The sequence below is a fragment of the Carassius carassius genome, chromosome 9 (assembly GCF_963082965.1).
Source record: "Carassius carassius chromosome 9, fCarCar2.1, whole genome shotgun sequence".
Taxonomy (NCBI): domain Eukaryota; kingdom Metazoa; phylum Chordata; class Actinopteri; order Cypriniformes; family Cyprinidae; genus Carassius; species Carassius carassius.
The window spans coordinates 6,075,601-6,100,278 of NC_081763.1; the positions used below are offsets into that span (position 1 = coordinate 6,075,601).

The window sequence follows — 24,678 nt, forward strand, 5'->3', positions numbered from 1 at the left end:
CTGAACAGCACTGCATGAATAAAAGTGAGAGCAGGGGTCTGAAACAACAGACTTGTGTCAAGTTAAGTGTCGCGTTATCAGCCACTTGACACCCTTTTATCTCCCTCTCAATGACGGAAGCAGGACTCCAGCGAACAACATTACATTACTGCGATGTGTGAAACACTTTCATCAAGATATCACTATAAGAAGGAGAGAAAGGTAACGAGTGAATAAAATATAAGATGGTAGTGGGGGTGATGAAGAGTGAATTTGTTTGATTGACAACGTGATTAAAAGAAAATTATACATTTACTCGCAAGGAAACATTTAATTTAGCCACAGAAAGGAACATTGGTGTAAGGTGCGGGTTTCCCTCCCGACTCCAGCAGAGGGACAGTGAAGGGGCTTCACACGCGGGTGGAGGAGGAGGACGATCCTTTGATCTCAGGCCCGTCAACAGACTCCTGCAGACACACAGTCACGAGTCTCGAGACTCACAAACAAACCCGCATAGTTCACTTTACAGACGAGACATATGAGGAAAGTAAAAAAAAAAAAAATACTGAAAAAATTTACCTACATAGCCTACATTACAGTTATACAAATGTTAGCTTATATTTAAAAGTTTTTATTTTCTTCAAAATAAATAAATAATTAAATACACACTGGTTAAGTTTGTTTTAGGGAGCAGTTGAATAAATTATAAAATATAGCCTAAGTTATAAATAAAATATATAATAAAAAAATTATAATACCAACCTAATAATAATAATAACGTAGGCTATAGGCTACTGTGTGCGTTTTAGGTTTCCCTGCCGCTTGATTCTCACGCTGTTCTCGTTGTTGGCTATATATTTCTTTCCGATGCACGAAAGCCGCGTGTGTCAGAAGAGTCTTATTCTCACTCTATAAATCCGCGTGGATTAAGAAACATGCATTTCAATGCCAATAAAAACTACCACATCAAGTCAAATATCGCAGATCAAACGGACCAAACTTTGTGCATTTTTTTTTCTTCAATAAATGAAACGAGCAGAAATCAGTGCGTCTGGATCACGCCCCGCTGCACTGCCCTCCACAGCGATTGGTTCACGGGAAAGAGAGCAGGGTTAAAACCCAGAGCGGTTAAATCCACAGGTATTGAACAGAAGAGCACACCACGGGCCGGTTAAGAGTCTACATGTCAGTGGAGGAGCCAGTCTATTGAATTAGGCTATTTAAAAGAAAAACGTAAGGACTCCCGAGTTTTGAACTGAGAAAGCTCACCTGTTCATCTCACTCCTGACTAAGTTTTGCCTTTATTAGTCGTGTAGCCGCTTGTTCCGATCCTCAGCAGCATTGTCTCGTGACTGTGCGGAGAGCGTGATGGAGAGCCGGCGGCCGCAGAGGCGCGTGCGCGTGCGCGTGATGCGTGTCCTCCAGTGGGCTGTGATGCTGGGCTTGATTCAGTCCGGCGCGCTCGGCGCGAGGAAGCTCCGCGGAGGTCGAACCCCGCAGCAGCGGCGAGCGCTTCCCTCCGTCAACAACCGGGACCGCGCCGAAACCACCGAGAGCTTCTCACTGGACTTCACAGCTGTGGAAGAAAACATGGACAACTTCATGACTCAGGTGAAGAACCTGGCGCAGTCCCTCTACCCCTGCTCGGCCCAGAAGCTCGACTACGACATGAAGCTACATTTCCTGGAGAATACATCAGTCACCTGCAACGACGGGACCCCCGCAGGGTAAGACAACCAGTCGGTTACAGTCACAAACCAGTGGGCATCCAACAGTATCCGGGCATCACACGCGCACGCGGCGTCATTCACTCAGTCCATATCGTACAATGAAAGTGGTAACTTGAGCCATTACTGTGGTGATCTATCATCTAAACTTACAGTACTTATGGTATTTCAAACTATTATGTTTTTTTAAAACCATATACCCTATAACTGGTCATTGCTTTTAGCTGGAGCCCAAGTGCTTAAGAAAAAGTTTTGGCATCACTAACTTTTGCACTTTATCGGTTTTAATTATTTTAATGGAAGCAATTAAAATTAATAGTGAGAGTGTGCTGTCCAGTACAGTCCGAACACCTCCTAATAGGTTTTGACACATATATTTTCTTGAACCTCATACTTTCATTATGTTGGGTAAATCATGATTTATTAAAACATTATGAGTGTAATATTAATAATAAACCTAAAATGCAAACTTGAGATGATGTCAGAACAAGTTGTGCATGTCAGGATCAAGCTGAGAAGACTAGCAAGGGAATCTCTCGAAGATATAGTAATACAGTGACAGGTGTAATAAGTAATATGAACTATACGCAGAGTTGACAGTATGTGCAGAATATCTAGAAAAGAAATGATGTGCAATGGAGGTAGACATAAGGTCATAGTAAAAAAATGCCTGATTTCAGTGATATCTCCAACTGGCTTTGGCCCTGACCTGCCACTACTGATCTTTCAGAATTAATAACTATTTTATTTATTGTTATAATCACAGAACAAAAGTTGTCTATGTCTCTGAAAGTCCGAAACCACCACGATAGCATATCATCCCCAGGGTAATGGTCAATCATTTTGGGTTTTCAATGACCAATTCATTAATTCCAACACAATCACCTTCCAAGTATTGGTTTATTGGTTACACTTTTCTGTGACTGAAACTCATGCCAACACACTGAGATCAAAACAACATGAGCTAACTCGCTAACATGCACAATCACTAGGATGTTACAGTGGAACTGTGAACGCTAATAAAAACACTAAGGATATGGGTTGATTAGTTGTTTTATGATATTGTGGCAGGATATTACTTGGGTTTAGACACTACAATATGACTGCTATGTTCAAGAGTGTCATGTGCATTATTTACCAATAATTTATTAGGCACCATACACATCATTACGTGACACACCCGAGCCTATGCTGTCTTAAATTTAAATCTTAAGCACTTAAGTTAAAAAGTTAAACTCTGGTAAAATGTAAAAGTGGGGACAGCTGTACAGAAGTAGAAAATCTGATCCAGCTGTGCACAAGTACTCCTTCCTTGCAACAATGCAATGAGAAGACCAGTGTTGGCAGAGCAAATATAATAACATCGATAACTATACATGATGTGAATCTGTTAGTGTATCCTTTACGTCCTTCCTCGTTTTGCATGATCATTTTGGGTCTTGATCAAACATCCATACAACAAATAGAATTCTGCTACTATGAGCATCATCAAACAACTGACATTCAAAAACGTGTTATTTGAAGCGACTTAAGCATATTTTATGCACATTACATTCATGCTCACCATAGATGCTCTAAGTTGCACTGAAGCTGCAGTATTATTCTGGCAGCGGCCTGCGTTCCTCCTCAGATCTGCAGTCAGTGCTTGGAGAGAAGGTCTCCTGTGGATTCCACCGGTTCTCTGGAACTCAAAATCTTTCCTTGCATTTAGGATAAGGCTTATTATACAATTTTTCTGCATGTATATCTTGTTCAGGTTTCGTTTCTGAGGTCTAGCAGTAGACTTGTAGCCCAAGCTTTATAGCTGTAATGTAATGAAGCATAAATCGCAAGTGTGTAAGTAGTGGTGAGGTGGGTAACAGTGAGAAATGTACACCCATATGCCAAAAATGTGGTCACCAGTGGCATAAACTGGATGCAAATTAAAGCGGTCTTTAATTATGGCAGACTGATGCCCCTCAAAGTAACAAACTGAACCACAACTGTAACTTTTCTCACACAAACAAAACTGACTGAAGTTGAACGCCCTCTTGTGGATACTGGGAACATTGTAGAAAAAAATTATAATTTCATGTATACTTAAGTGTGAACTGAATGTAATGTTTTTAAGTACTTTAAACGCATCATCAATATGTATTACAGTATAATTTATAATAAATGCATAAACTGAACTTTAGAGTGACTTTTGACCCACTTATAAGACTCAAGTACATCTCTATATGTAGTCATCAAAACTACTTTTGTTGGAATATGTTTAAAGCTGAATGTACTGGGAAAAATTTCAATTTATTGAAATCTGCGATTTATGCTATAATAATAAAAAGTGTATTTTAACAGAATACATGATGACAATAACCTCTTATATTTCTTGAGAAACTTTATAATTCTGAACTAATTTAATACTTAATTGATCAAATGCCAGTGATCTGCACATTCAGTCTGTATGTATAGGTTAAATGACAGTCTGCTTTATTGCAGGTACTACCTGAAAGAGTCCAAAGGAAGCAGGAGGTGGTTAATATTTCTGGAGGGTAAGTGTGAAGCGTTTAATCATCAGAATTCAAACTCTATTTGATCGCCATTGTGTGTATCTGTCATGCAGAACATGTAAGACACGGTCTCTCTCTGCAGGTGGCTGGTACTGCTTCAACAAGGAGAACTGTGACAGTAGATACGAGACCATGAGGAGGCTCATGAGCTCCTCCAAATGGCCACAAACCAAGACAGGTCTGTCAGCTGCAACTTCTTATAGTATTACTGACATGAGAAACATACATGAACTAGATTTCAAAATGAATATGCATAGACTGTTCTTTGTTCATTTCTGTTTTGTTTTTATTTTATTTTTATAATGCATGTCTTTATTTTAACTTTAGGCACTGGAATACTTTCTTCACTTCCAGAGGAAAACCCACACTGGTGGAATGCCAACATGGTGTGAGTATCCCACTATAAATTAGTGCTGTCGTGATTAATCGCATCCAAAATAAAAGTTTTTGTTTACATAATATGGGTGTATTGTGTATATTTATTTCTGTATATATAAATACACACATATACAGCATATATTTTGAAAATATTTACTTGTATGTACATGTATGTATATATATATATATATATATATAATAGTTAATATATATATATATATATATATAATAGTTAATATATAAACATTACATATTTTTTTAAATGTATATATATATATATATATATATATATATATATATACACACATAATAAATATACATAGTAACATTTACTAATTTAGCTTGCCAGTCGCAGGGCTTCTTTTATCCAAAGAGACTTACAAATGAGAACAATAGAAGCAATCAGACCAACAGTATACAAGTGCCATGACAAGTCTCAGTTAGTCCAGCACAGAACACGTAGCCAGGTTTTTTTTGTTTTTTTTTCTCTCTAGAATAATAATATACCAGAAAAGATAAGTGCTACTATTACTTGGTTAAGTGCTGGCGAAAAAGATGAGTCTTTAGATGTTTCTTGAAAATGAGTAAAGACTCAGCTGTACGAATTGAGATTAGGAGGTCATTCCACCAGCTGGGCACAGTCCAGGAAAAGGTCCGTGAGAGTGATTTTGAACTTCTTTGGGATGGTACCACAAGGCGTCGTTCACTTGTAGAGTGCAAACTTTTGGAGGGCACATAAGATTTAACCAGTGAGTTTAGGTATGTTGGTGCCGTGCCAGTTGTTGTCTTGTAGGCAAGCATCAGTACCTTGAATTTGATGCGAGCAGCTACTGGTAGCCAGTGTAACCTGATGAGGAGAGGAGTAACATGAGCTTTTTTGGCTCATTGAAGACAACCCTCGCTGCTGAAGAAGTTGTGTGGCTTGCTCTAAGAGGAAGGGTTAAATCTTCCTAATGTTGTATAAGGCAAACCTGCAGGACCGGGTCATTGTAGCAATGTGGTCTGTGAAGCTTAACTGATGATCCATCACAACTCCTAGGTTTCTGGCTGTCCAGGAAGGAGTTATGGTTGACGAACCCAGCTGTATAGAGAAGTTGTGATGAAGCAATGGGTTAGCTGGAATCACCAGGAGTTCTGTCTTCGTAAGGTTAAGCTGAAGGTGATGGTCATTCATCCAGCTAGAAATGTCACTCACACAGGCTGAAATGCGAGCAGCTACCGTCGGGTCATCTGGCTGGAATGAGAAGTAGAGTTGGGTGTCATCAGCGTAGCAGTGATAAGAAAAGCCATGCAGATCCTAATGACGTCATGTAGATGGAGAAGAGAAGTGGTCCAAGTACTGAGCCTTGAGGAACCCCAGTAGCAAGGTGTTGTGACTTAGAAACTTCACCCCTCCAAAACACACTGAAGGATCTGTCAGAGAGGTAGGACTTAACCCACAGGAGTGCAGTTCCAGAGATGCCCATCTTTCTGAGGGTGGACAGGAGAATCTGGTGATTAACAGTGTCAAAAGCAGCAGACAGGTCCAGTAAGATGAGTACTGAGGATTTTAAAGGTGCTCTTGCCAGTCACAGGGCTTCAGTAACCGAGAGCAGAGCAGTCTCAGTTGAGTGGCCACTTTTGAAGCCAGACTGGTTGCTGTCCAGGAGGTTGTTCTGTACAAGGAACATAGAGAGTTGGTTGAACAAAGCTCGCTCAAGTGTCTTTGCAGTGAATGGAAGAAGGGATACTGGTCTGTAGTTTTTTAGACTATAAATGTTATTGTAAAAGGGAAGTAAATATTCTGTTACTTTTTGAAACAGGGTGATTTTCATAAAGGTTATGTTGGCACGTTATTAGACCTGAAATCTTTGTGTTTATCACTTTTCAGGTTCATCCCATATTGCTCAAGTGATGTATGGAGTGGAGCCACACCAAAAACCGATAAAAGTAAGACTCCTTGCATAATAGATGGTATAGTAATAGTGTGTCATTTTGTGTCACTAAGCATGTGAACTGCTTTGTACGAAATATTAGATTTTTTTTCATCTATTGTTTCCATTCAGAAAATTCTCTATTATATTACAGTATCATATATTACCACTTGATACCATCACTGTATAGCAGTCCAACACAGAGCTGTTATAAGTTGGCTGTCATTGACTTGTTTATTGTGTACAGATGACTACGCGTTCATGGGTTCACTGATCATAAAGGAAGTTGTAAAGGACCTGCTCACCAAGGGTCTGGACAATGCTAAGATCCTGCTGTTGGCTGGAAGCAGGTGAGTCCATATTACATACAGACCGTGGTTTCTGAGTGTGATATCCATTTTGACTAAATACGTGCATCTTGTCCACAGTGCGGGTGGCACCGGGGTGTTGCTGAATGTGGACCCAGTATCTGAGCTCCTGGAGGAGTTGGGTCACACAAACATCCAGGTCAGGGGTCTGTCTGACTCTGGCTGGTTCTTGGACAACAAACAATACCGCTGCACTGACTGTGTGGACACCGTCAACTGTGCCCCCACTGAGGTCATCAAGAGAGGAATCAAGTAAGAATATTACATTTCTTAACAATGCAAAGACATTTGATCTTGCTATTGCTCCTACGTAGGGTTCAGGGATTTGAACTCTAACCTTAAACATGAGGTTCAGTAAATTATGACAGAATATTCATTTTGGGGTGAACGATGCCTTTAAGTATGATGACATGATAGAATTTATGCTGTCAGAGAACATTGATTTTAATGGTGATGGTGTGTTGCAAGGATGTAGTGAAAAAAATATGGAAGTGATGCTCAATGTGTCAAAAAGTTTATGAAATCCATAGGGAAGTGAGAATTTGTTAACATTTTTGTGTTGCTTAACAAACAACTTTGTTGGGACCACAACTGATTCTGAAGAACTACATTGTTTGTTGGAAGAATGCTGTTTTTATTAATATCATTACACTTTATTTGCTCTTATTTTGTGAAACCTACGTATTTGGAATAACAGTATTATAAAAGCAGTAAGCCCCGTGAAGCCGTGGTCTACACTGAATTTATAACAGCTAAGGGGTTTTTTTTCACTCTGCTTTGCGTCATGCATAACAACGCCCCTTAGCTGTTATAAATTCACTGTAAACCACGGCTTCTTGGGGCTTATTGCTTTATCGCACTGAATATTAAACTTGGTGCATCTTTCAAATACAATTAGCATTCCATGATTACTTTATTCCTTAAATGCATGTCAACTTGACTGAATTAGACATTTAGGAATGACCTGAACTTCTTGTTGGCAGATTATGGGGCGGTGTGGTACCTGAACGATGCCGACAGGCTTATGAAGGAAAAGAATGGAACTGCTTCTTTGGATATAAAGTTTATCCTACCATTAAACGTGAGTCTACGGCATGCCAGGCACCAGCCACATTTTTCCTACTTCTTCACAGACGATGTTGAGTTTGGTTACTTTTTGTTAACCCATTGTGATGTGTTCTTTGTCACAGGCCCTGTGTTTATAGTGCAGTGGCTGTTTGATGAAGCCCAGCTAACGGTAGACAACATTCATCTGACGGGACAGCCGGTTCAAGAAGGACAGTGGCGTTATATTCAGAATCTAGGGACTGAGCTGAGGAACACTCTGAAGGATGTCCCGTAAGTATGACCTGTCCTTCAGAGACGCTCATTGTGAAGAGAGCATGAATTTACTTTTGATGTGGACACTTTTGCTATTTCTAATCCTCTGCTTCTCGCCTCCAGTGCCATGTTTGCTCCTGCTTGCCTTTCACATGAATTCATAACAAGAAAGTAAGTGATCTCTTTCATTATTTTGTGCATCTATGTCATTTCAGGAGTATATTTATGCGTGTGTTTTACCAATTTCTAGTCATTCAAATGAAGTTCCAATTGTTATTTTCCCCATTACCATAATGAAATAGATGCTCATTGACTAGCTCTTCCCTCTTGTGTTTGTTGTAGTTACTGGACTGATGTTCAAGTCAAAGGCACGTCTTTACCCAGAGCGCTCCACTGCTGGGACCGCAGTCTACAAGAAAACAGCCGAAATAATAAATCCCCTCCCAAAGGCTGTCCCATGCACTTGATCGACAGCTGTCCATGGCCTCACTGCAACCCGACGTGCCCAACGATCCGAGACCAGTCGACAGGACAGGAGATGAACGTGATCCAGTTCCTCATGCACATGGGCTTTGATGTACAGAAGATGGCCCATCAGCAGGGCATGGATCCAAGTAAGCTCCTGGGCATGCTCAGCAGTGGCAGCTAAATACCGTGGAAGGACTCGCTCCCGGTTGGGACCGTGATTCTTATCAGTCCGTTTGATACCTCCAACCCCAAACCCCCTTCACCCGCCTCAGCTTTGACCTCAGGCTGAGCCCTGCCTTTAGTCGGGGCTCTGTGTCAACTCTCTACAGGCTTCCATCTCCAGATCTCCTCATTAATGATCAGTTGGTTTCCATTTTGCTCCAGTCTACACTATTATCACTGAGTAGCTTGGTGATGGAAGAGACGCCCAAAACAGAGATTTGGAACCGAGCCTTTGCCAGATCCACCTCAGATAAACCATGGGCTGCTGACTGTTTACAGGTTCCCAACACAAAACAGTACCAGTGAAAGTACTGAAGAACCATGTAACCAGGACAAGGTACACCTGCATCTTTGCTCTTAATTTATCTTTTGGTTATAAAAGTATCACGAATGTAATCCAGTTTTACGGATCTTCAGCATTGTTGTTTGCTTTGTATTTGTTATTATTTTTTCACTACTATAGTCTGCCACGGTTTATTAGAGTTTTTTATGTCCATATACAGAGAACAAGAGAACAGAGATTATCATTTATAGAGTCTATAATCTGTAATGCAGATTACAGAGTTTATGAAGTACATGTCAAATAAATGGATCTACTCAAGACTATAAAGAATCTTAAAAACAGGAACTTCAGAACAGGCAGACACTGGATAGCCTGCTATAAACCAACATCATTCTTGGGGTATGGTCAAGTTATGATTAAATATGTCATAATGATAAGTTTTTTAAGGTATAGTCAGCCCTATTATAAATTCTGTCACCATTTACTAACTCCAATTCCAGTTGAAACATGACTTATTTATTTCTTCAATTAAACAGTATTCTGGACTTGATTCCATGGTCATTCATACTGCCAAAAGCCAAAAAGGACATAACTGCGCCATGAAAGTATAATACTAGTCCATACGATCATACATTATATTCCAAGTCTTCTGAAGTCATTCAGAATTATTCAGCTCTGCCATAGCTCTCAAATCTCATTTGCGATCAAGTGGACATATAAACAACCATCAGTGACTTTAGGCCTTTTTACCTGGACTCAGGTGCGAATGACAGTTGTGAGCTCTGGCACTAAATTCAGAACATGTATCGTGGTATGGATGAGAAATATACAGGAAAGCAATCATATGGACTATTTGTGGAGAATTCTGAAGCAGTATAAATCAGCTTGTGCTTGTATACAAAAACACAAGATTGGACATTGTTGAAAAATGTTCAACTACACGAGGGGGAGTGAATGACAACCGAATTTTAGGTGAACTGTTCTTCTAAGGTACAAAATGTATACAAGCTCACAAATCCAGGATGAAAAGCTAATTCCTGTAAACAGATCCTCCTTTTCATAGTCACATTGCAGGCACACTGTATGCTGAATGTGACCCTGCTACTCAGGTCAGTCTCTTTGCCTTTTTTATGTACTTTCAGTTCTCATTCACTCTGTATTAAAATGGAGATTTCACTCATTTCACTGTGTAGAAACTCTTGGGACATCTTTTTTTCTTTGTATTCTAATGGTAAAATAAGCAAAATTACACTGTTTGAGTGCTATTCCCATTCATGTAATAAACCACCATTGTACTGACATGACAGTAAGGCGATGGTTGATCAGTTTTATACAATGCAACTTCTCACTTGATTGGGTATTTCGCTCTTTATCTATGTATAAGTTTTCTGAACAGCTGTCTCCTTTGTGAGTACTTTTGTCAAATGAAGACACTCTAGACTGTTAAAATATTTACTTTTTTAATACAACTTTTATGTAGCGGTCTCATGAAATATAATAATAATCAACCAAAAGAGAAGAAAACAGATGTGAAGGTATTACTAATTGCTATTTTGTTCTGTAACATTTTTTTTTTTTACAGAAAACTCAATCTACATTGCTAAGTTGCATATTTATTTTATGTAAATCATATTTATAATGCTATTTTCACAGAGAAGTGATTCTTTGTCAATTGTAAATAATGCTGTTTTTATTTTCTTGTGTTGAATGCATGTATGTTTCCATGTGAGAACACATTACAGTTATTTCAAAGAAACATTCAGTATTGCCTTTTCATTTTTTTAAAACACATTTAATTGCCAATGCCTCATTGCAGACCTCATGGTCTTACTGAATTAGGAACCATGATATTTTAATATTTTATATTCATAACATAACAGGCCTAATTCTGTTAGGGAATTGATTGGATGGTGAGATGTGGATTTAGATCAGTGTTGGGATAACACATTACAAGTGACGCGAGTTATGCAATCTGATTACTTTTTGTCAAGTGTATTACTCTTTAATTTACAAGATAATATCGGAGTTACTTTTTTAAATAAGTAACACCAGTTACTTCCCATGACTGACAAGTCTCCTGTCCCCATGTTGAGAGAAATCTGGAGAAAGTGCAGAGGCGTTGTGTAAGTAAACATGATGTTACTGTAGTTCTGGACTAAATGTGAACATGCATTTACTCACTTTCACAAAAACCGATTCAGTATTACTCAAAATAAATAAAAACAGTTGCATGCAAACTCAGAACATGGAGGGAATATGCAATAACACAAATATCCTTTATGGATTTAATCCCATGTTATTAACTAATTGTCTTTGCTACTGCCCTTTAATTCAACCAGACTATTAAGCAAAAATCACTTTAGACAAACAAAACATTTGTGAATGAATTTACATTTTCTTCAGCCTGAGCCTTATTCATTTCTCTTTTAGTGTGAAAAGAACTTTTTACATTTGCCAAAAATATAACTTTTTAATATTAAAAACAAACAAGCAAGCCCACCTCAGATTTGAAAAATAAATTCAAAAGTAACATAAGGTATTACTTTCCATAAAAAGTAACATAATTCGTTACTTTTAAAGGCAGTAACACAACATTGTTATGTAGGGTGACCAAACATGGCATTTTCCAATGGACACGTCCTGGCCTGGATTTCTATATTGCCTAAAATATCCAAATTTTGACTTTGCACTCCGCAGACCAATTGTTGTTTGACAAAGTTCCGTGTGAGCTCTTGAGAGCAGACGGCTTCTTGTGCTTTTGAATCACTCTCACTGTACTTTGATTTCATCGGTCTGCTCAGTGCTGCTTCAAGTCAAACACTAAATTTACAATGTATGCATTTAGCAGACACTTTTATCCAAAGTGACTTACAGTGCATTCAGGCTATCAATTTTTACCTACCATGTGTTCCTGGGGATTCGAACCCCCAACCTTGCACTTCATAGCGCAATGCTCTACCAATTGAGCTACAGGAACACTAATACACACTAATACACACTAATATGTACACATATTTGGATCACTTTGTTTTCTGTAGATCCCACCTTCTCACGCACCACGATTGGTCGATTATGTACAATGTCTGCATGTTATTGGTCAAACGATCATTACCTTCATTAAGTATGAAAACATATCCACAGCCAAATGTGGTTATTTAAGGCAATATAGAAATCCTGGCCAGGATGTGTCCTGGGAAAATGGCATGTTTGGTCACCCTATTGTTATGAATTTCTTTTAAAAGTAACTTCCCTAACAGGATCTTTTGTTTCCTGCCAGAAGGAAGATGGCGCCGGTGTGCATGCCGTGCCGTCCACTGTCTCCGTTACTCACCTGGTTTTTACTGACTCTAATATTTCCATTCAGTCATTCCTTGTTTATTTTTACGATCGCCAACAGCTTATTGGTATCTATCATGCTATGCCAAAACGTTTTGGGCTCCATTCTATTCTAAAAATCTATGAGTTGCACTCACCACCTACACAGGACTGCTGAGCATAAATTCTTATCTGATATTATTGTAAAAAACTCCCACTGTTCTAGAACTTTATTCTCAACCATTGACTCTGTTCTTAATCCCTCTGTTAAGCCTTCCTTTGCTTGCTCTTCTTGTGTGAAAGATTTCTTAATTTCTTCTCCAACTAAATCAACACTACTCGAGCTCAAATGTTTACCTCGATACAACCTGTTTCCGATCTCATTCTTGATTTCTCATAAGACATGTAAAGAAATCGTGTTAAAATTGAAACCCACTTTTTCTCCTCACGAAATCCTTCCACCGGTTTTTTAAAACAGATCTTCGATACAGTTGGTCCAGACATTTTATGTATTATTAATAATTGTCTGTTGACAGGGACAGTCCCAGCCTGTTTTAAACTCACTACTGTGACCCCAATTCTCAAAAAAACTCACTTGACGCAGCTAACTATGCAAACTATAGACCCATCTCTAATTTGCTGTTCCTATTCAAAATTCTTGAAAAAGCCGTTTTCATTCAGTTGCAAAATAGTTTGCAATGCAACTCCATCTCTGACATTTTTCAGTCTGGTTTTAAAGAGTCTGCGCTCTTGAACATTTTCTAATGATGTTTTATTGACCACGGATGCTGGTGATACTATGGCTTTAGTGTTGTTAGACTTGAGTTCAGCCTTTGAGTTTGTGGACCGCATGATTCTTTTATCTCGACTTCTATCTGCATTTCTGGCACAGTTTTGAAATGGTTTCAATCCTTCCTGACAAACAGAAGTTTTTCCATGAGCTTAGGCGCTTTTTCATCCTCGATGGCTCAACTTACTTGTGGTGTACCCCAGGGATCAATTTTAGCACCATTATTATTTTTGCTATTTATTTGGGATCTATTATGAGTAAATTTGGGTTACCGTACCACTGCTATGCAGATGATACACAACTCTACATACCTACATAGCCTGTTTGCAAGAAATCACGGTGTGACTCACTAATAATTGTATGTTACTTTACAACGATAAATCCCAAATCATATAATTTGGGCCAAAAGAACATTCAGGTGGAAACTCATTTCAACCTCGATGCACTTACTCCATATCTTACTTCAGATGTCAAGGATTTAGGTTTCAACCTTAATAATAGCCTCAAATTACACAAACAAATTAATACAATAGTTAGTACCAGATTTTATCATCTTCATTGGTTAGCCAAAGTCAAACCTTTCCTAACCAGGCACGTTTTTGAAACCGCTGTTCATGCCATTCAGGCCACAGACAGACAATGTTTCAATATATATACATTCTTGTGCTTTTAACTCTCTATAATGTGTATGTGTTTACTTGTTTGTTGTATTTTATTTTTTACTTTGTACAGCACTTTTGCCAACAAAGGTTGAATTTAAAACGTGCTTTAGAAATTGAACTGAATTGAATTAAGACCAATTGGAGCCAAGTGTTTGGAGAGCAGGGGTTTCAAAACAACACACAAACACACAACTCTGCACCTATTAGTTCTTTAAAGGTACGTACTATTACCTGGACTGAACATATTAATAATTTTTTGAGGATACAGCCCTAGTGCCAACTGTTTTTTTACTCTCTGAGAGTGTACTATTGATGACTGTGGAAGAAGCATCTAAAAACGTTTGGTTAGTATACAAAAATACTTCTTCATTCAAAAAAGAAGACATTCAGATTAGCATTAGTTGATAAAAGAAAGAAAATGTCTTGAGTAGCATGTGCAAAACTGACAAGCAAACTTTCACCTTCTGTTTAATCTGGGGCCATTACTTTGCACTTTTTCTTTGAGCCAGACAGATGTGCCAGGTCCTACACATTGTATCTGTCCCTAAATAGCACACACAAACATATACACACGCAGTTTGCAGCCATATGAAACACGACTCCCTGCACTGTTGCTTGACGCGGACATTTGGATTCCCACCCCATACCACAGTGGAATATAGGGCTCTATTTATAGAGCTGGTGGAGCCCGTGGCCATGAGTTTGTCAGAACGTGCTCATTAAAACCGCTTTCCCTGGTACACTTCAACTCAAAGCCCAGCACACGCCAGTGTGAGTTTGAGACAGTGGAAACAGTGCTAGAAAGAGTAACAGATCTAAGGAATCAGCATTAAAAGAAGAAAGTTTGAAGAAATCAAAACCGGATCTTGTTATGAAGAGACAATTCAGCTAAAGCAGCATCTTCATTCGACTTGTGTGGAACTTCCAGCGTAGAATCAGTGATCACAATCAACTGACAAATACCTGCGAGGACAAGGGGACTATGTAAAGACCCAAGCTTTAGGGAGCCATTGACTGCAGTTTGGAACTTTAGGTAAATAACAACAATTGTTTTGAATTGAAAAGACAATTATTTTATACTGATCCAATTGCTTTGGTTTTGCTAGACGGTCTTTTGAAAATCTAAAAGTACTTGTAGCAAAGTTCCTCTTCACTCACAGACAGAGAGGACATCTAGTTTTTACTGCAATCTGATCCCACACACTCTGCAGTAATTATAAAGCAGAGCTGGGAAGCAGTAAAGGAGATTTGTCATTAAGGCTGCCTAAATAAAGAGGCAGGCAAAGGGCGAGGTTTGTGGATTGGGCCGTGGAGGTGCAACGACACTCATCTGATTCATCGAGATCCATCCGAAGCTTCCCATGGACCCCCAAGGAGGCCATTATCTAAACAAGGCAGCAGTGCTGTCCGGACTCGGCGCTGCCCGGATGTGCCAGCTCCTTCTCGGTTGCACCACCATGGCCCTGGTGGCCCACAGTGCGGGTTTCAGTGCCACCTACGGGACCTACTGCATGTTCGTCTGGTGCTTCTGCTTTGCCGTCACACTAGTGGTCTTCACTCTGGACGTGACGAGGCTACACGGGTGTATGCCCATCTCCTGGGACAACTTCACCGTGGCCTTCGCCATGTTGGCCACTCTCATGTACGTCACGGCGTCAGTCGTGTATCCGGTCTACTTCCTCAGGTCCGAGTGCCCGTCTGAGGGCTGCGAGGTGCGCAACTATCGCATCGCCGTCACCGTCTGCTCCAGCGTCTGCTGCTTCGCTTACGGAGCCGAGGTGTTCATCACACGGGCCAAGCCGGGCCATGTGGTTGGCTACATGGCCACAATGTCTGGCCTGCTTAAAGTGGTCCAAGCCTTCATAGCCTGCATCATCTTTGGCGCTCTGGCCAATGGCAGTGAATACAACCGCCACATCCCTACTCAGTACTGCGTGGTGGTCTACAGCCTGTGCTTCGCTGTAACCGTGGTGGTGGTGGCTCTCACGGTCTCAGGGAGAACGTCTTCGCTGCGCTTCCCTTTCGACCGCTTTGTGGTCATCTACACCTTCCTGGCTGTGCTGCTGTATCTGAGTGCTGCTGTGGTCTGGCCGGTTTTTAGTTTTGATAAGAAGTATGGCAGCCCGGGGCGACCAGAAAACTGTCCAAGAGAAAAGTGCCCATGGGACAGCAAGCTGGTGATCGCCGTGTTCACTTGTGCCAACCTGGTGCTGTACTTCACCGATCTGGTGTACTCTCAAAGAATACGATTTGTCTCACATTCAGCCGCATGAGAGCAGCTCGTCTCCAGTCCGGTGGATATATATTAATACTGGAAGTGTTGTAACAGACAGCCATGCCAATAAAATACAGCTGTGTGTGTGTGTTTGTAATACTTTAAAATATTCAGGATTTTTTGTAATTTTGTTGATTAGAATGAAAATGTTGAGACTTGATTGTTACATATATAATTATTATTAATAATAAAGTTGTTATTTTGCTTTGTAGAATTAAATCAAAGTACTTTTGGACTCTTTATCAGTGTAAAATTGAGTTCATTGGCAATACCTCTCTGCAATTCACTGACACTGTATCTCTTAAATGGAAAGGTCGCCCAAAAATGTAAATTCTGCTATTGTTTACTCACATTTATGATGTTCTAAAAATGTTATATTAAGTTCTACAAAAACTCACAGTTAGAGTTTGAGAATGATATGAGGGTAAGTTAAAGATGACAGAAATGTTTTGGGTGAACTATCCCTTTAAAAATGGTTGTTGTTTTTATATACTCAACACTTAAGTTTGTTGTGTATTAGAACAGTTATTAAATGGCTTACCATGAGTACAACTTCAAGTGTATGTTTCATAATTTAAATATGGATATAATGTTGTGTTATATGTCACATCCGTATTTGTATTAGTATTATTTGATTACTAATATGGTAATGCCTGCATTTGGAAATTATAATTTCTAACACAGTCAGATTGTCAGCTGCTTATCCAAAGATGTGAGATCTGAGACCTCTGAAGGAGATGAATATATAGCCTACCACTTAAATAAATACCATGCAATTATCATTATTATTATTATTATTATTAATTTATAATTATTTTCTTTCAGCTTAGAAAGCAATCCCTGTATATCTGGTCAATCTACTCAGACTCCAAAAATATTTCAGTATGTTTATTTATTTTTATTTTTTATAATATGTAACAATATATTGTTACTTATTGTCAATATTTAAATACATTAAATGTTGGTAAGTAAACTGCATTATGTTGTGCCCAGATCAGTTTCTCTTTCTTTCTCGCCACTTTAAAATAACAGCAAACAAAAATATAAGACACTTTTCTGTATGAAAATGAACATGTAGTAAAAAAAAGAAGAAGAAAAAAAAAAAAAAAATATATATATATATATATATATATATATATATATATATATATTAAAAACCAAAATGTATTTAAAATATATGCTAAATAAATGTTGCAAACAATTAAGCTCAATGAAATATACTTTTGGAATAGAAGAAACTGTATTTATATTTTATTGTATTTATTTATTTTCTGTTTTGGTGTGTGGATGTGTTTATAACATACTTGATTATGAACATTTAGCTAAATCTAACTTATTTGGGGATTTTTATTTAGGGAAAATGTTTATAAATAGACAAACATAACGTTTCAATGAATTTAAAAAATACAGAGAGTTGGGAGGAGGTTTTGGGTTGGTCTGTAATTAACGATTATATTTAGCTTCAACTGAAAACAACAGATCTATGGTAAGTCTCTAATAAGGGAAACCAGTTAAACATATGTAGGATAGAGGGCAAGAAAATAATATTGAGGAATAAATATACATCAATAAAAAAATAAACATAAAATAAGAGGAATCTGGTTAATTTATCAGACAGGCGGATACAGATTGCTCTTTCTGTTGACACCAGCCCACGTGCTCAGGAAGAGTGACGCAACTGGCTTGACTGACAGCAGAGCTGGCCTATCAGGACGCATGATGCATTCATGAAGTACAGCGATTGGCTGAGACCCAAGCACTGCTCAATCGTGATAGGTCAAAGCCTTTTACTCCACTTCAGGAAACGTCCGCAGACAACGTGTGAACACAATAAACAAACGTGATTTAAGCGAAACATAAGTGCACCAGCTCTTCAAAAGAGGATATTTCAGGTACGTTTGTTAGGTAGCTTTATAACATATAAAGTTTTCTGCATTTATCTCGTTGTCTCTGCTGCGTTACTGTTTTGTAATCAATCAGGAAATAAAGTAACGTTATACAGCGAGCAGATTCCGTCCTAATATCACTTCACCTTTTCTATGAAGTGTGTCTAGACGGAGTGTTAGCTGGTGAATGCTGATCGGTGTGCTTGTAACAGGTCAAAATGAGCGTTGGGTTCATCGGAGCAGGTCAGCTGGCTCATGCTCTGGTGAAGGGCTTCACAGCAGCAGGTAACATCACACAACGACAGCCCCTAGAGGAGCCAAAACACCACACCATCCCCAACAACACAAGACTTTACTGTATCGATTACACATAAAACACTCTACAACTGGCGAACAAAACAAGACTTATCCCTATCAAAATGTAGAAAATTACTGATTGTATGAAAATTGTCAAAAAGCTGTTTATTTACCAGTGAAACATGTAGAGACATGTAGATGAAAACACTTTTGCCCCAATTTATGATAAAATTGCAAATAAAATGCCAAGAAAAAAAATTATTTTAAAAAGTCCTTAGCAATATCATTTAAAAAAAGAGTAAACTGATGGTTGTTAAATACACATGCATATATGAAGAAAATCAGTCTTTCTATTTATCTAATATATAAAGTTCACACTTTAGTTTGCGGACCAATTCTCGTGGTTAACTAACTATGAACCAAAACATTTGCCTCAAACTCCTAATTTGCTGCATTTAATAGTTAGTAATAGTTAGGTAGTTGTGAAGTTTAGGTGTTGGGGATAGGATTCATCTATGGGGAAGTCGTGGCCTAATGGTTAGAGAGTCGGACTCCCAATCGAAAGGTTGTGAGTTCGAGTCTCGGGCCGGCTGGAATTGTAGGTGGGGGGAGTGCATGTACAGTTCTCTCTCCACCTTCAATACCACGACTTAGGTGCCCTTGAGCAAGGCATCGAACCCCCAACTGCTCCCTGGGCGCCGCAGCATAAATGGCTGCCCACTGCTCGTGTGTGTGTGTGTGTGTGTGTGTGTGTACGTCACTTTCACTAATGGCTAAGGCATGGATATATGCTCTAAAACAATATACATACAGTACAGAGCAAAAGTTTGGACACACCTTCTCATTCAAAGAGTTTTCTTTATTTTCATGACTATGAAAATTGTAGATACACACTGAAGGCATCAAGGGCTATTTGACCAAGAAGGAGAGTGATGGGGTGCTGCTCCAGATGACCTGGCCTCCACAGTCACCGGACCTGAACCCAATCGAGATGGTTTAGGGGTGAGCTGGACCGCAGACAGAAGGCAAAAGGGCCAACAAGTGCTAAGCATCTCTCGGGGAACTCCTTCAAGACTGTTGGAAGACCATTTCAGGTGACTACCTCTTGAAGCTCATCAAGAGAAAGCCAAGAGTGTGCAAAGCAGTAATCAAAGCAAAAGGTGGCTACTTTGAAGAACCTAGAATATGACATATTTTCAGTTGTTTCACACTTTTTTGTTATGTATATAATTCCATATATAATTCCACATGTGTTAATTCATAGTTTTGATGCCTTCAGTGTGAATCTACAATTTTCATAGTCATGAAAATAAAGAAAACTCTTTGAATGAGAAGGTGTGTCCAAACTTTTGGTCTGTACTGTATATATATATATACACACACACACACACACACACATGTTTGTGTAAAGTGTGTTCATCCCATAGGCGTAATGGTTTTTATACTGTACAAAGTGTATATTCTCTGGCCCTACACCAACCCTACACCTAACCCTAACCCTCACAGGAAACTTTGTGCAGTTTTACTTTTCAAAAAAAAAACTCATTTTGTATGATTTATAAGCGTTTTGAAAAATGGGGACATGGGTTATGTCCTCATAAGTCACCCTCTCCTTGTAATACCTGTGTCATACCCATGTCATTATAGAGTTGTGTCCTGATATGTCACAAAAACAAGAGCACACACACACACACACACACACACAAAACTCCCAGATAATGTTTACAAATCTAGGAAAGAATTAAGGCCATATTATGTTACATCACATTTGCAAAAATACTATATATGCTTGTACCGGTAGTTTCCCTTATAATAACACATAATCTGATTCACATCAATACACTTCTCTGTCCTGGCCATCAGGTGTGATCGCCACACACAGGATAACAGCAAGCTCTCCAGATACAGACCTGCCGACTGTCATTGGGCTAAGAGTGAGTGTTTGACCAGCTTCTGAGTCATGCTAAGAAGAGACTGCAAAATAGTTTGAAAAGCAGCCATACAATTATGAACATCTTTAAAAAAGGCACTTTCTCCGTATTTCAGAAAATGGGAGCATACTTCACCACCAGTAACAAAGAGACAGTGAACAAGAGTGATGTTCTGTTCCTTGCGGTCAAGCCACATATCATCCCCTTCGTTCTGGATGAGATCGGGCCAGACATCGAAGACCGTCATCTCATTGTGTCCTGTGCTGCAGGAGTGACGATCAGCTCCATAGAGAAGGTCAGAATACCACACAGATCCTGACGCTTTGGTGACGCAAAGCATTCAACACAATAATAAATAAACGAGGAAAAAGCAAAATGAGTGATAAATATGTTATAGCCATTTATGTATCATTTTTCTTTTTTTGGTATGTATTTATTCACACCTCCACTCAAACTTTGAGGTTAGTAGAATATTACTTTTTTTTTTTTTAAAGGAATGCATTCTATTTGTATATGTTTTTTTTTTTTGTTTCTTTGTCATACAAAGCTGATTTTTCAGCGTCATTACTTCAGTCTTCAGGGTCACAGGAATAAATTACATTTTAAAATATATTCAAATAGAAAAAACTGTTATTTAAAATTTTAATGATATCTTACAATATTACAAACTCTCGTTATGTCGAGATCAGGAGAAAATTAACCACATCAACTCTGGGGACCCACCGGTGGGTCCAATATTGCATATGCCTAATTCTCAAAAAATCAAAATAACAGCTCAAGTGGTTAAGTCGTTATAACGAGAAAACAATGGAAAAATAATAATAATAATGCCTGGCCGCTTAGAAATTCTGTATGCGATAGCACATCAATTAAATTAGTTGTCAGTTCATAGTTTCTTATATTTTCAGAAATTGCTGCAGTACCGGCCCACACCTAAAGTGATGCGCTGTATGACGAATACTCCAGTGGTGGTGCGTGAAGGGGCCACGGTGTACGCCACGGGCAGCCATGCACAGGTGGAGGACGGGAAGCTCCTGGAGCAGCTAATGGCCAGTGTGGGCTACTGCACAGAGGTGGAGGAGGACCTGATTGATGCCGTCACTGGCCTGAGTGGCAGCGGCCCGGCCTATGTAAGCGACAACCTATGGGAGTTTAAACAGCCACTGTGCTCCTTGTAGCTTGTTTTGTACATCCACCTCTCACTTCTTTATATTTCATTTAGGCGTTCCTAGCTGTGGAGGCTCTCGCTGATGGAGGGGTGAAGATGGGACTCCCCAGAAGACTAGCTGTGCGACTTGGAGCTCAGGCCCTTCTTGTCAGTCTCTGAAACCTTTCTGATATTGATACAGTAGTCTGATGGTTCTCTGTGTCTGAGATTTACAGTGCAGTGATGTTTTTTGTTTTTTTTTTGCGAGGGGGCGGCAAAAATGCTGCTGGAGTCCGAGCAGCACCCCGGACAGTTGAAAGACAACGTGGCTTCGCCTGGAGGTGCTACGATCCACGCTTTGCATGTCTTGGAAAGCGGCGGCTTCCGAAGCCTCCTGATCAATGCTGTGGAGGCATCATGCATTAGAACAAGGTACAGCAGACAAAAACAAAAAACTAGACTAGAAAGAAGTCACATTGGAATTTCAGATGAGTGATTTTCAGCTAGTGTTCATCTGCCTTTTATCATAATTTATAATCTATTAAGTCATATTCCTTGAAAATGACTTGATAAGTGTTGTTTTGTTTCCCGTTTTCACATATTTTATATTGAAACAGGAAGATGAGGCTGGATATATAAAAAAATCTGAACACTATACACAGTGTGATTATTCAATTTCATGTTGATTGAGTTCAGTTCAGTTACAGTGTCATTCTTGTAAAGCTAGTGTCTTTATCCAGGTCAGTTCTCACCCAGTAGTCACAATCAAGTCTCAGTTCTGAATATTAGGTGTTTTTTAATGTGCACTGACATCAGAACTGTTAAACTGTCAGTTACACTACTTATTCTGTTCATGTTTTATTGTAAAAAACACATTTGCTGCTAATTTTATATGCAATTTCTATATTGATTTTCTCATTTATTTACTTATTGTAATCTATTTCATATGTATTTATTTTATTCGAAAGATTTATTTTATTACATAATTTATTTTTCAATTAAATTCATACTTATTTATTTTAAAGGTCCCGTTCTTCGTGATCCCATGTTTCAAACTTCAGTTAGTGTGAAATGTTGTTGTTAGAGTATAAATAATATCTTTAAAATTATTAAGCTCAAAGTTCAATGCCAAGCGAGATATTTTATTTAACAGAATTCGCCTACAACGAACGGGACGGTTCGGACTACACCCCTCTAGTTCCTGCAGTAATGACGTCACTAGAACAGTTTTTTGATTAACCTCCGCCCACAGGAATACACAAAAAGGGGGCGTGGTCTTGTTGCGCTCCGACGCAGAAGAGGAAGAGCTGCGCTTGTGTTTGTCTCCTTGTCGTCGAAACGCTGTTATTTTCATCTCGGAGTCCAATCACCTTTGTTTGGGCTTCCCAGGGACGCTGTACTTGGAGATTAATGGTTACAATTTATGTTTAACTCTGTTCCCGAAAATTACAATCCACATGTAAAATTATGTGCAGCACATTTTGCTGAGGACAGCTTCCTCAATCTCAATCAGTTTAATGTCGGATTCACACAAAGATTATTCCCTCTTTTTCTGGAGAAGGCATTGTTTATGGACCACAACCGGTAAGTGTATTTTATTATTTAAGTTGGTGCGTTTAACAGTTTCTGTAACTTATTAAACTAAGGGCAACACTGTTTAGCTTTGTTAACTAGATGTTAGGGCTGTGCAAAAAAAATCGAATGCGATTTTCATGCGCATCTCGTCGTCAGTAAAAACGCTCCTGTGAATATAAGTACATCTCCAGCACGTGTGTTCAGATCAGGATTGCCAGGTTTTCAAAACAAATCCTGCCCACTTGCTTCTCAAAACGAGCCCAATAGCGTTTCCAGGAGGGCAGCGTGCGCTCAGCTGCTGTCGAATCACAACACAGGAACCGCTGGCCCAATCAGAACTCGTCACGTATTTCTGAAGGACGGACTTTATAGAACAAGGAAGTCATCAGCCCATTTTTATGACAGTGAAAACAGCGGTATACAGATAGGTGAATTGTGTGAAAAATACTGTGTTTTTACATGCGAAACATGAACACGTTATATTGCACACTGTAAACACAATTAAACCTTCAAAAAAGCACGAAAAACGGGACCTTTAATGTAAATGTACGTAATAGTTAAAGACACTTAATATAAAGTGGGCCTATTAATCAGGCAAGTTTACCTGCATGCAGTCATCTGCAGACATGGCCGCAAAGCTCCTATTTGATGGGCCCTTTAAACAGTTTTGTCTTCCAGAAGGACATTGCTCACTCATGCTCACTCTTTTTGACAGGGAGCTTCAGCACTTGGCCGATCAGGAGAAGATTTCTCCCGCTGCCATAAAGAAGACGACTCTGGACAAGGTTCTTCAGCAGCCGGGTGTGACGGCATCAGGGGTCGGTGTTAGGACCGGACTCAACCTCTTTAACAGCAGCACCTCCAAACACAAGAAAAACTGAACTTCATCAGCACCACGGCTGGTTGAAGGGTAAAACCACTCCAGGAACTGCAGATTAGACACTAAAACACCAAAAAACGTTTTCAGTTGTTCTCAGATAAACTGGTTAATGAGGTTTTTTTTTTAACTGCACGGTGTGTTCTCTTAATTTTCTATATTGTGCTTTAGCATTATGCTGGTTTGGACCAACTCTAAGCAATAGTTTCTCTTGATATACACTGTAAACTATACACTGTTTGGATTTATTAATCTATGTCTGATCTAGTCAGATCATACTGTATTTTGCAAAGTGTATCGGGGCTGACTTGAATAATTAAAGCATTTATAGTTGGATTTCTTATTTTGAAGTTGACCTTTTCCCCCCTTTTATTAAAATTAGTTCTTACATTTAAAATTTACATTCTGTTTTTTCTTCTGGACAGTTTATAAACTCTCAGTACTGTTTCATATTTCTGTGTACTACAAATAGAGAGATAGAGAAAAATACTAAATTATTGCCCATTAGGTTATTTGAAGCAATTTCTTTTTTATTATAGCAAAGCAGGCTTTTAACAGCTCTGCTGTATCTGTTCTATCAGCCAGGCAGTTTTGTCATTATGTAATTTTCTTGTGGCCCCAGAGATTAGAAAACAACATGATGGTATGGATCAAAGATGGCAGATTTGTAAACACACAATTCCCATTCATTCATTTATTCATTAAGGTAATTCTAA

General features: G+C 39.0%; 3 protein-coding genes across 3 annotated transcripts; all 3 read left to right on the forward strand.

Moving 5' to 3' along the window:
• The first annotated feature begins 1,134 nt into the window (after window positions 1-1,134).
• On the forward strand, window positions 1,135-9,737 carry LOC132148496 (palmitoleoyl-protein carboxylesterase notum1a-like). Its single transcript, XM_059557186.1, has 11 exons — window positions 1,135-1,706; window positions 4,185-4,237; window positions 4,338-4,433; window positions 4,583-4,643; window positions 6,504-6,562; window positions 6,794-6,896; window positions 6,975-7,166; window positions 7,898-7,995; window positions 8,105-8,252; window positions 8,358-8,405; window positions 8,577-9,737. The coding sequence occupies exons 1-11, from the start codon at window positions 1,348-1,350 to the stop codon at window positions 8,881-8,883; spliced, it is 1,524 nt and encodes a 507-aa protein (XP_059413169.1). The 5' UTR covers window positions 1,135-1,347; the 3' UTR covers window positions 8,884-9,737.
• Window positions 9,738-14,912: 5,175 nt separating this feature from the next.
• LOC132148798 (myeloid-associated differentiation marker-like protein 2) lies at window positions 14,913-16,968 on the forward strand. The gene has a single exon (XM_059557513.1). The coding sequence runs from the start codon at window positions 15,336-15,338 to the stop codon at window positions 16,245-16,247; it is 912 nt and encodes a 303-aa protein (XP_059413496.1). The 5' UTR covers window positions 14,913-15,335; the 3' UTR covers window positions 16,248-16,968.
• A 1,032-nt stretch (window positions 16,969-18,000) lies between these two features.
• Window positions 18,001-24,303, forward strand: pycr1a (pyrroline-5-carboxylate reductase 1a). Its single transcript, XM_059557188.1, has 8 exons — window positions 18,001-18,141; window positions 18,348-18,420; window positions 20,296-20,366; window positions 20,479-20,658; window positions 21,272-21,493; window positions 21,586-21,678; window positions 21,779-21,942; window positions 23,801-24,303. Exons 2-8 carry the CDS (start codon window positions 18,354-18,356, stop codon window positions 23,964-23,966), a joined length of 963 nt encoding a protein of 320 aa, XP_059413171.1. The 5' UTR covers window positions 18,001-18,141; window positions 18,348-18,353; the 3' UTR covers window positions 23,967-24,303.
• Window positions 24,304-24,678: the final 375 nt, after the last annotated feature.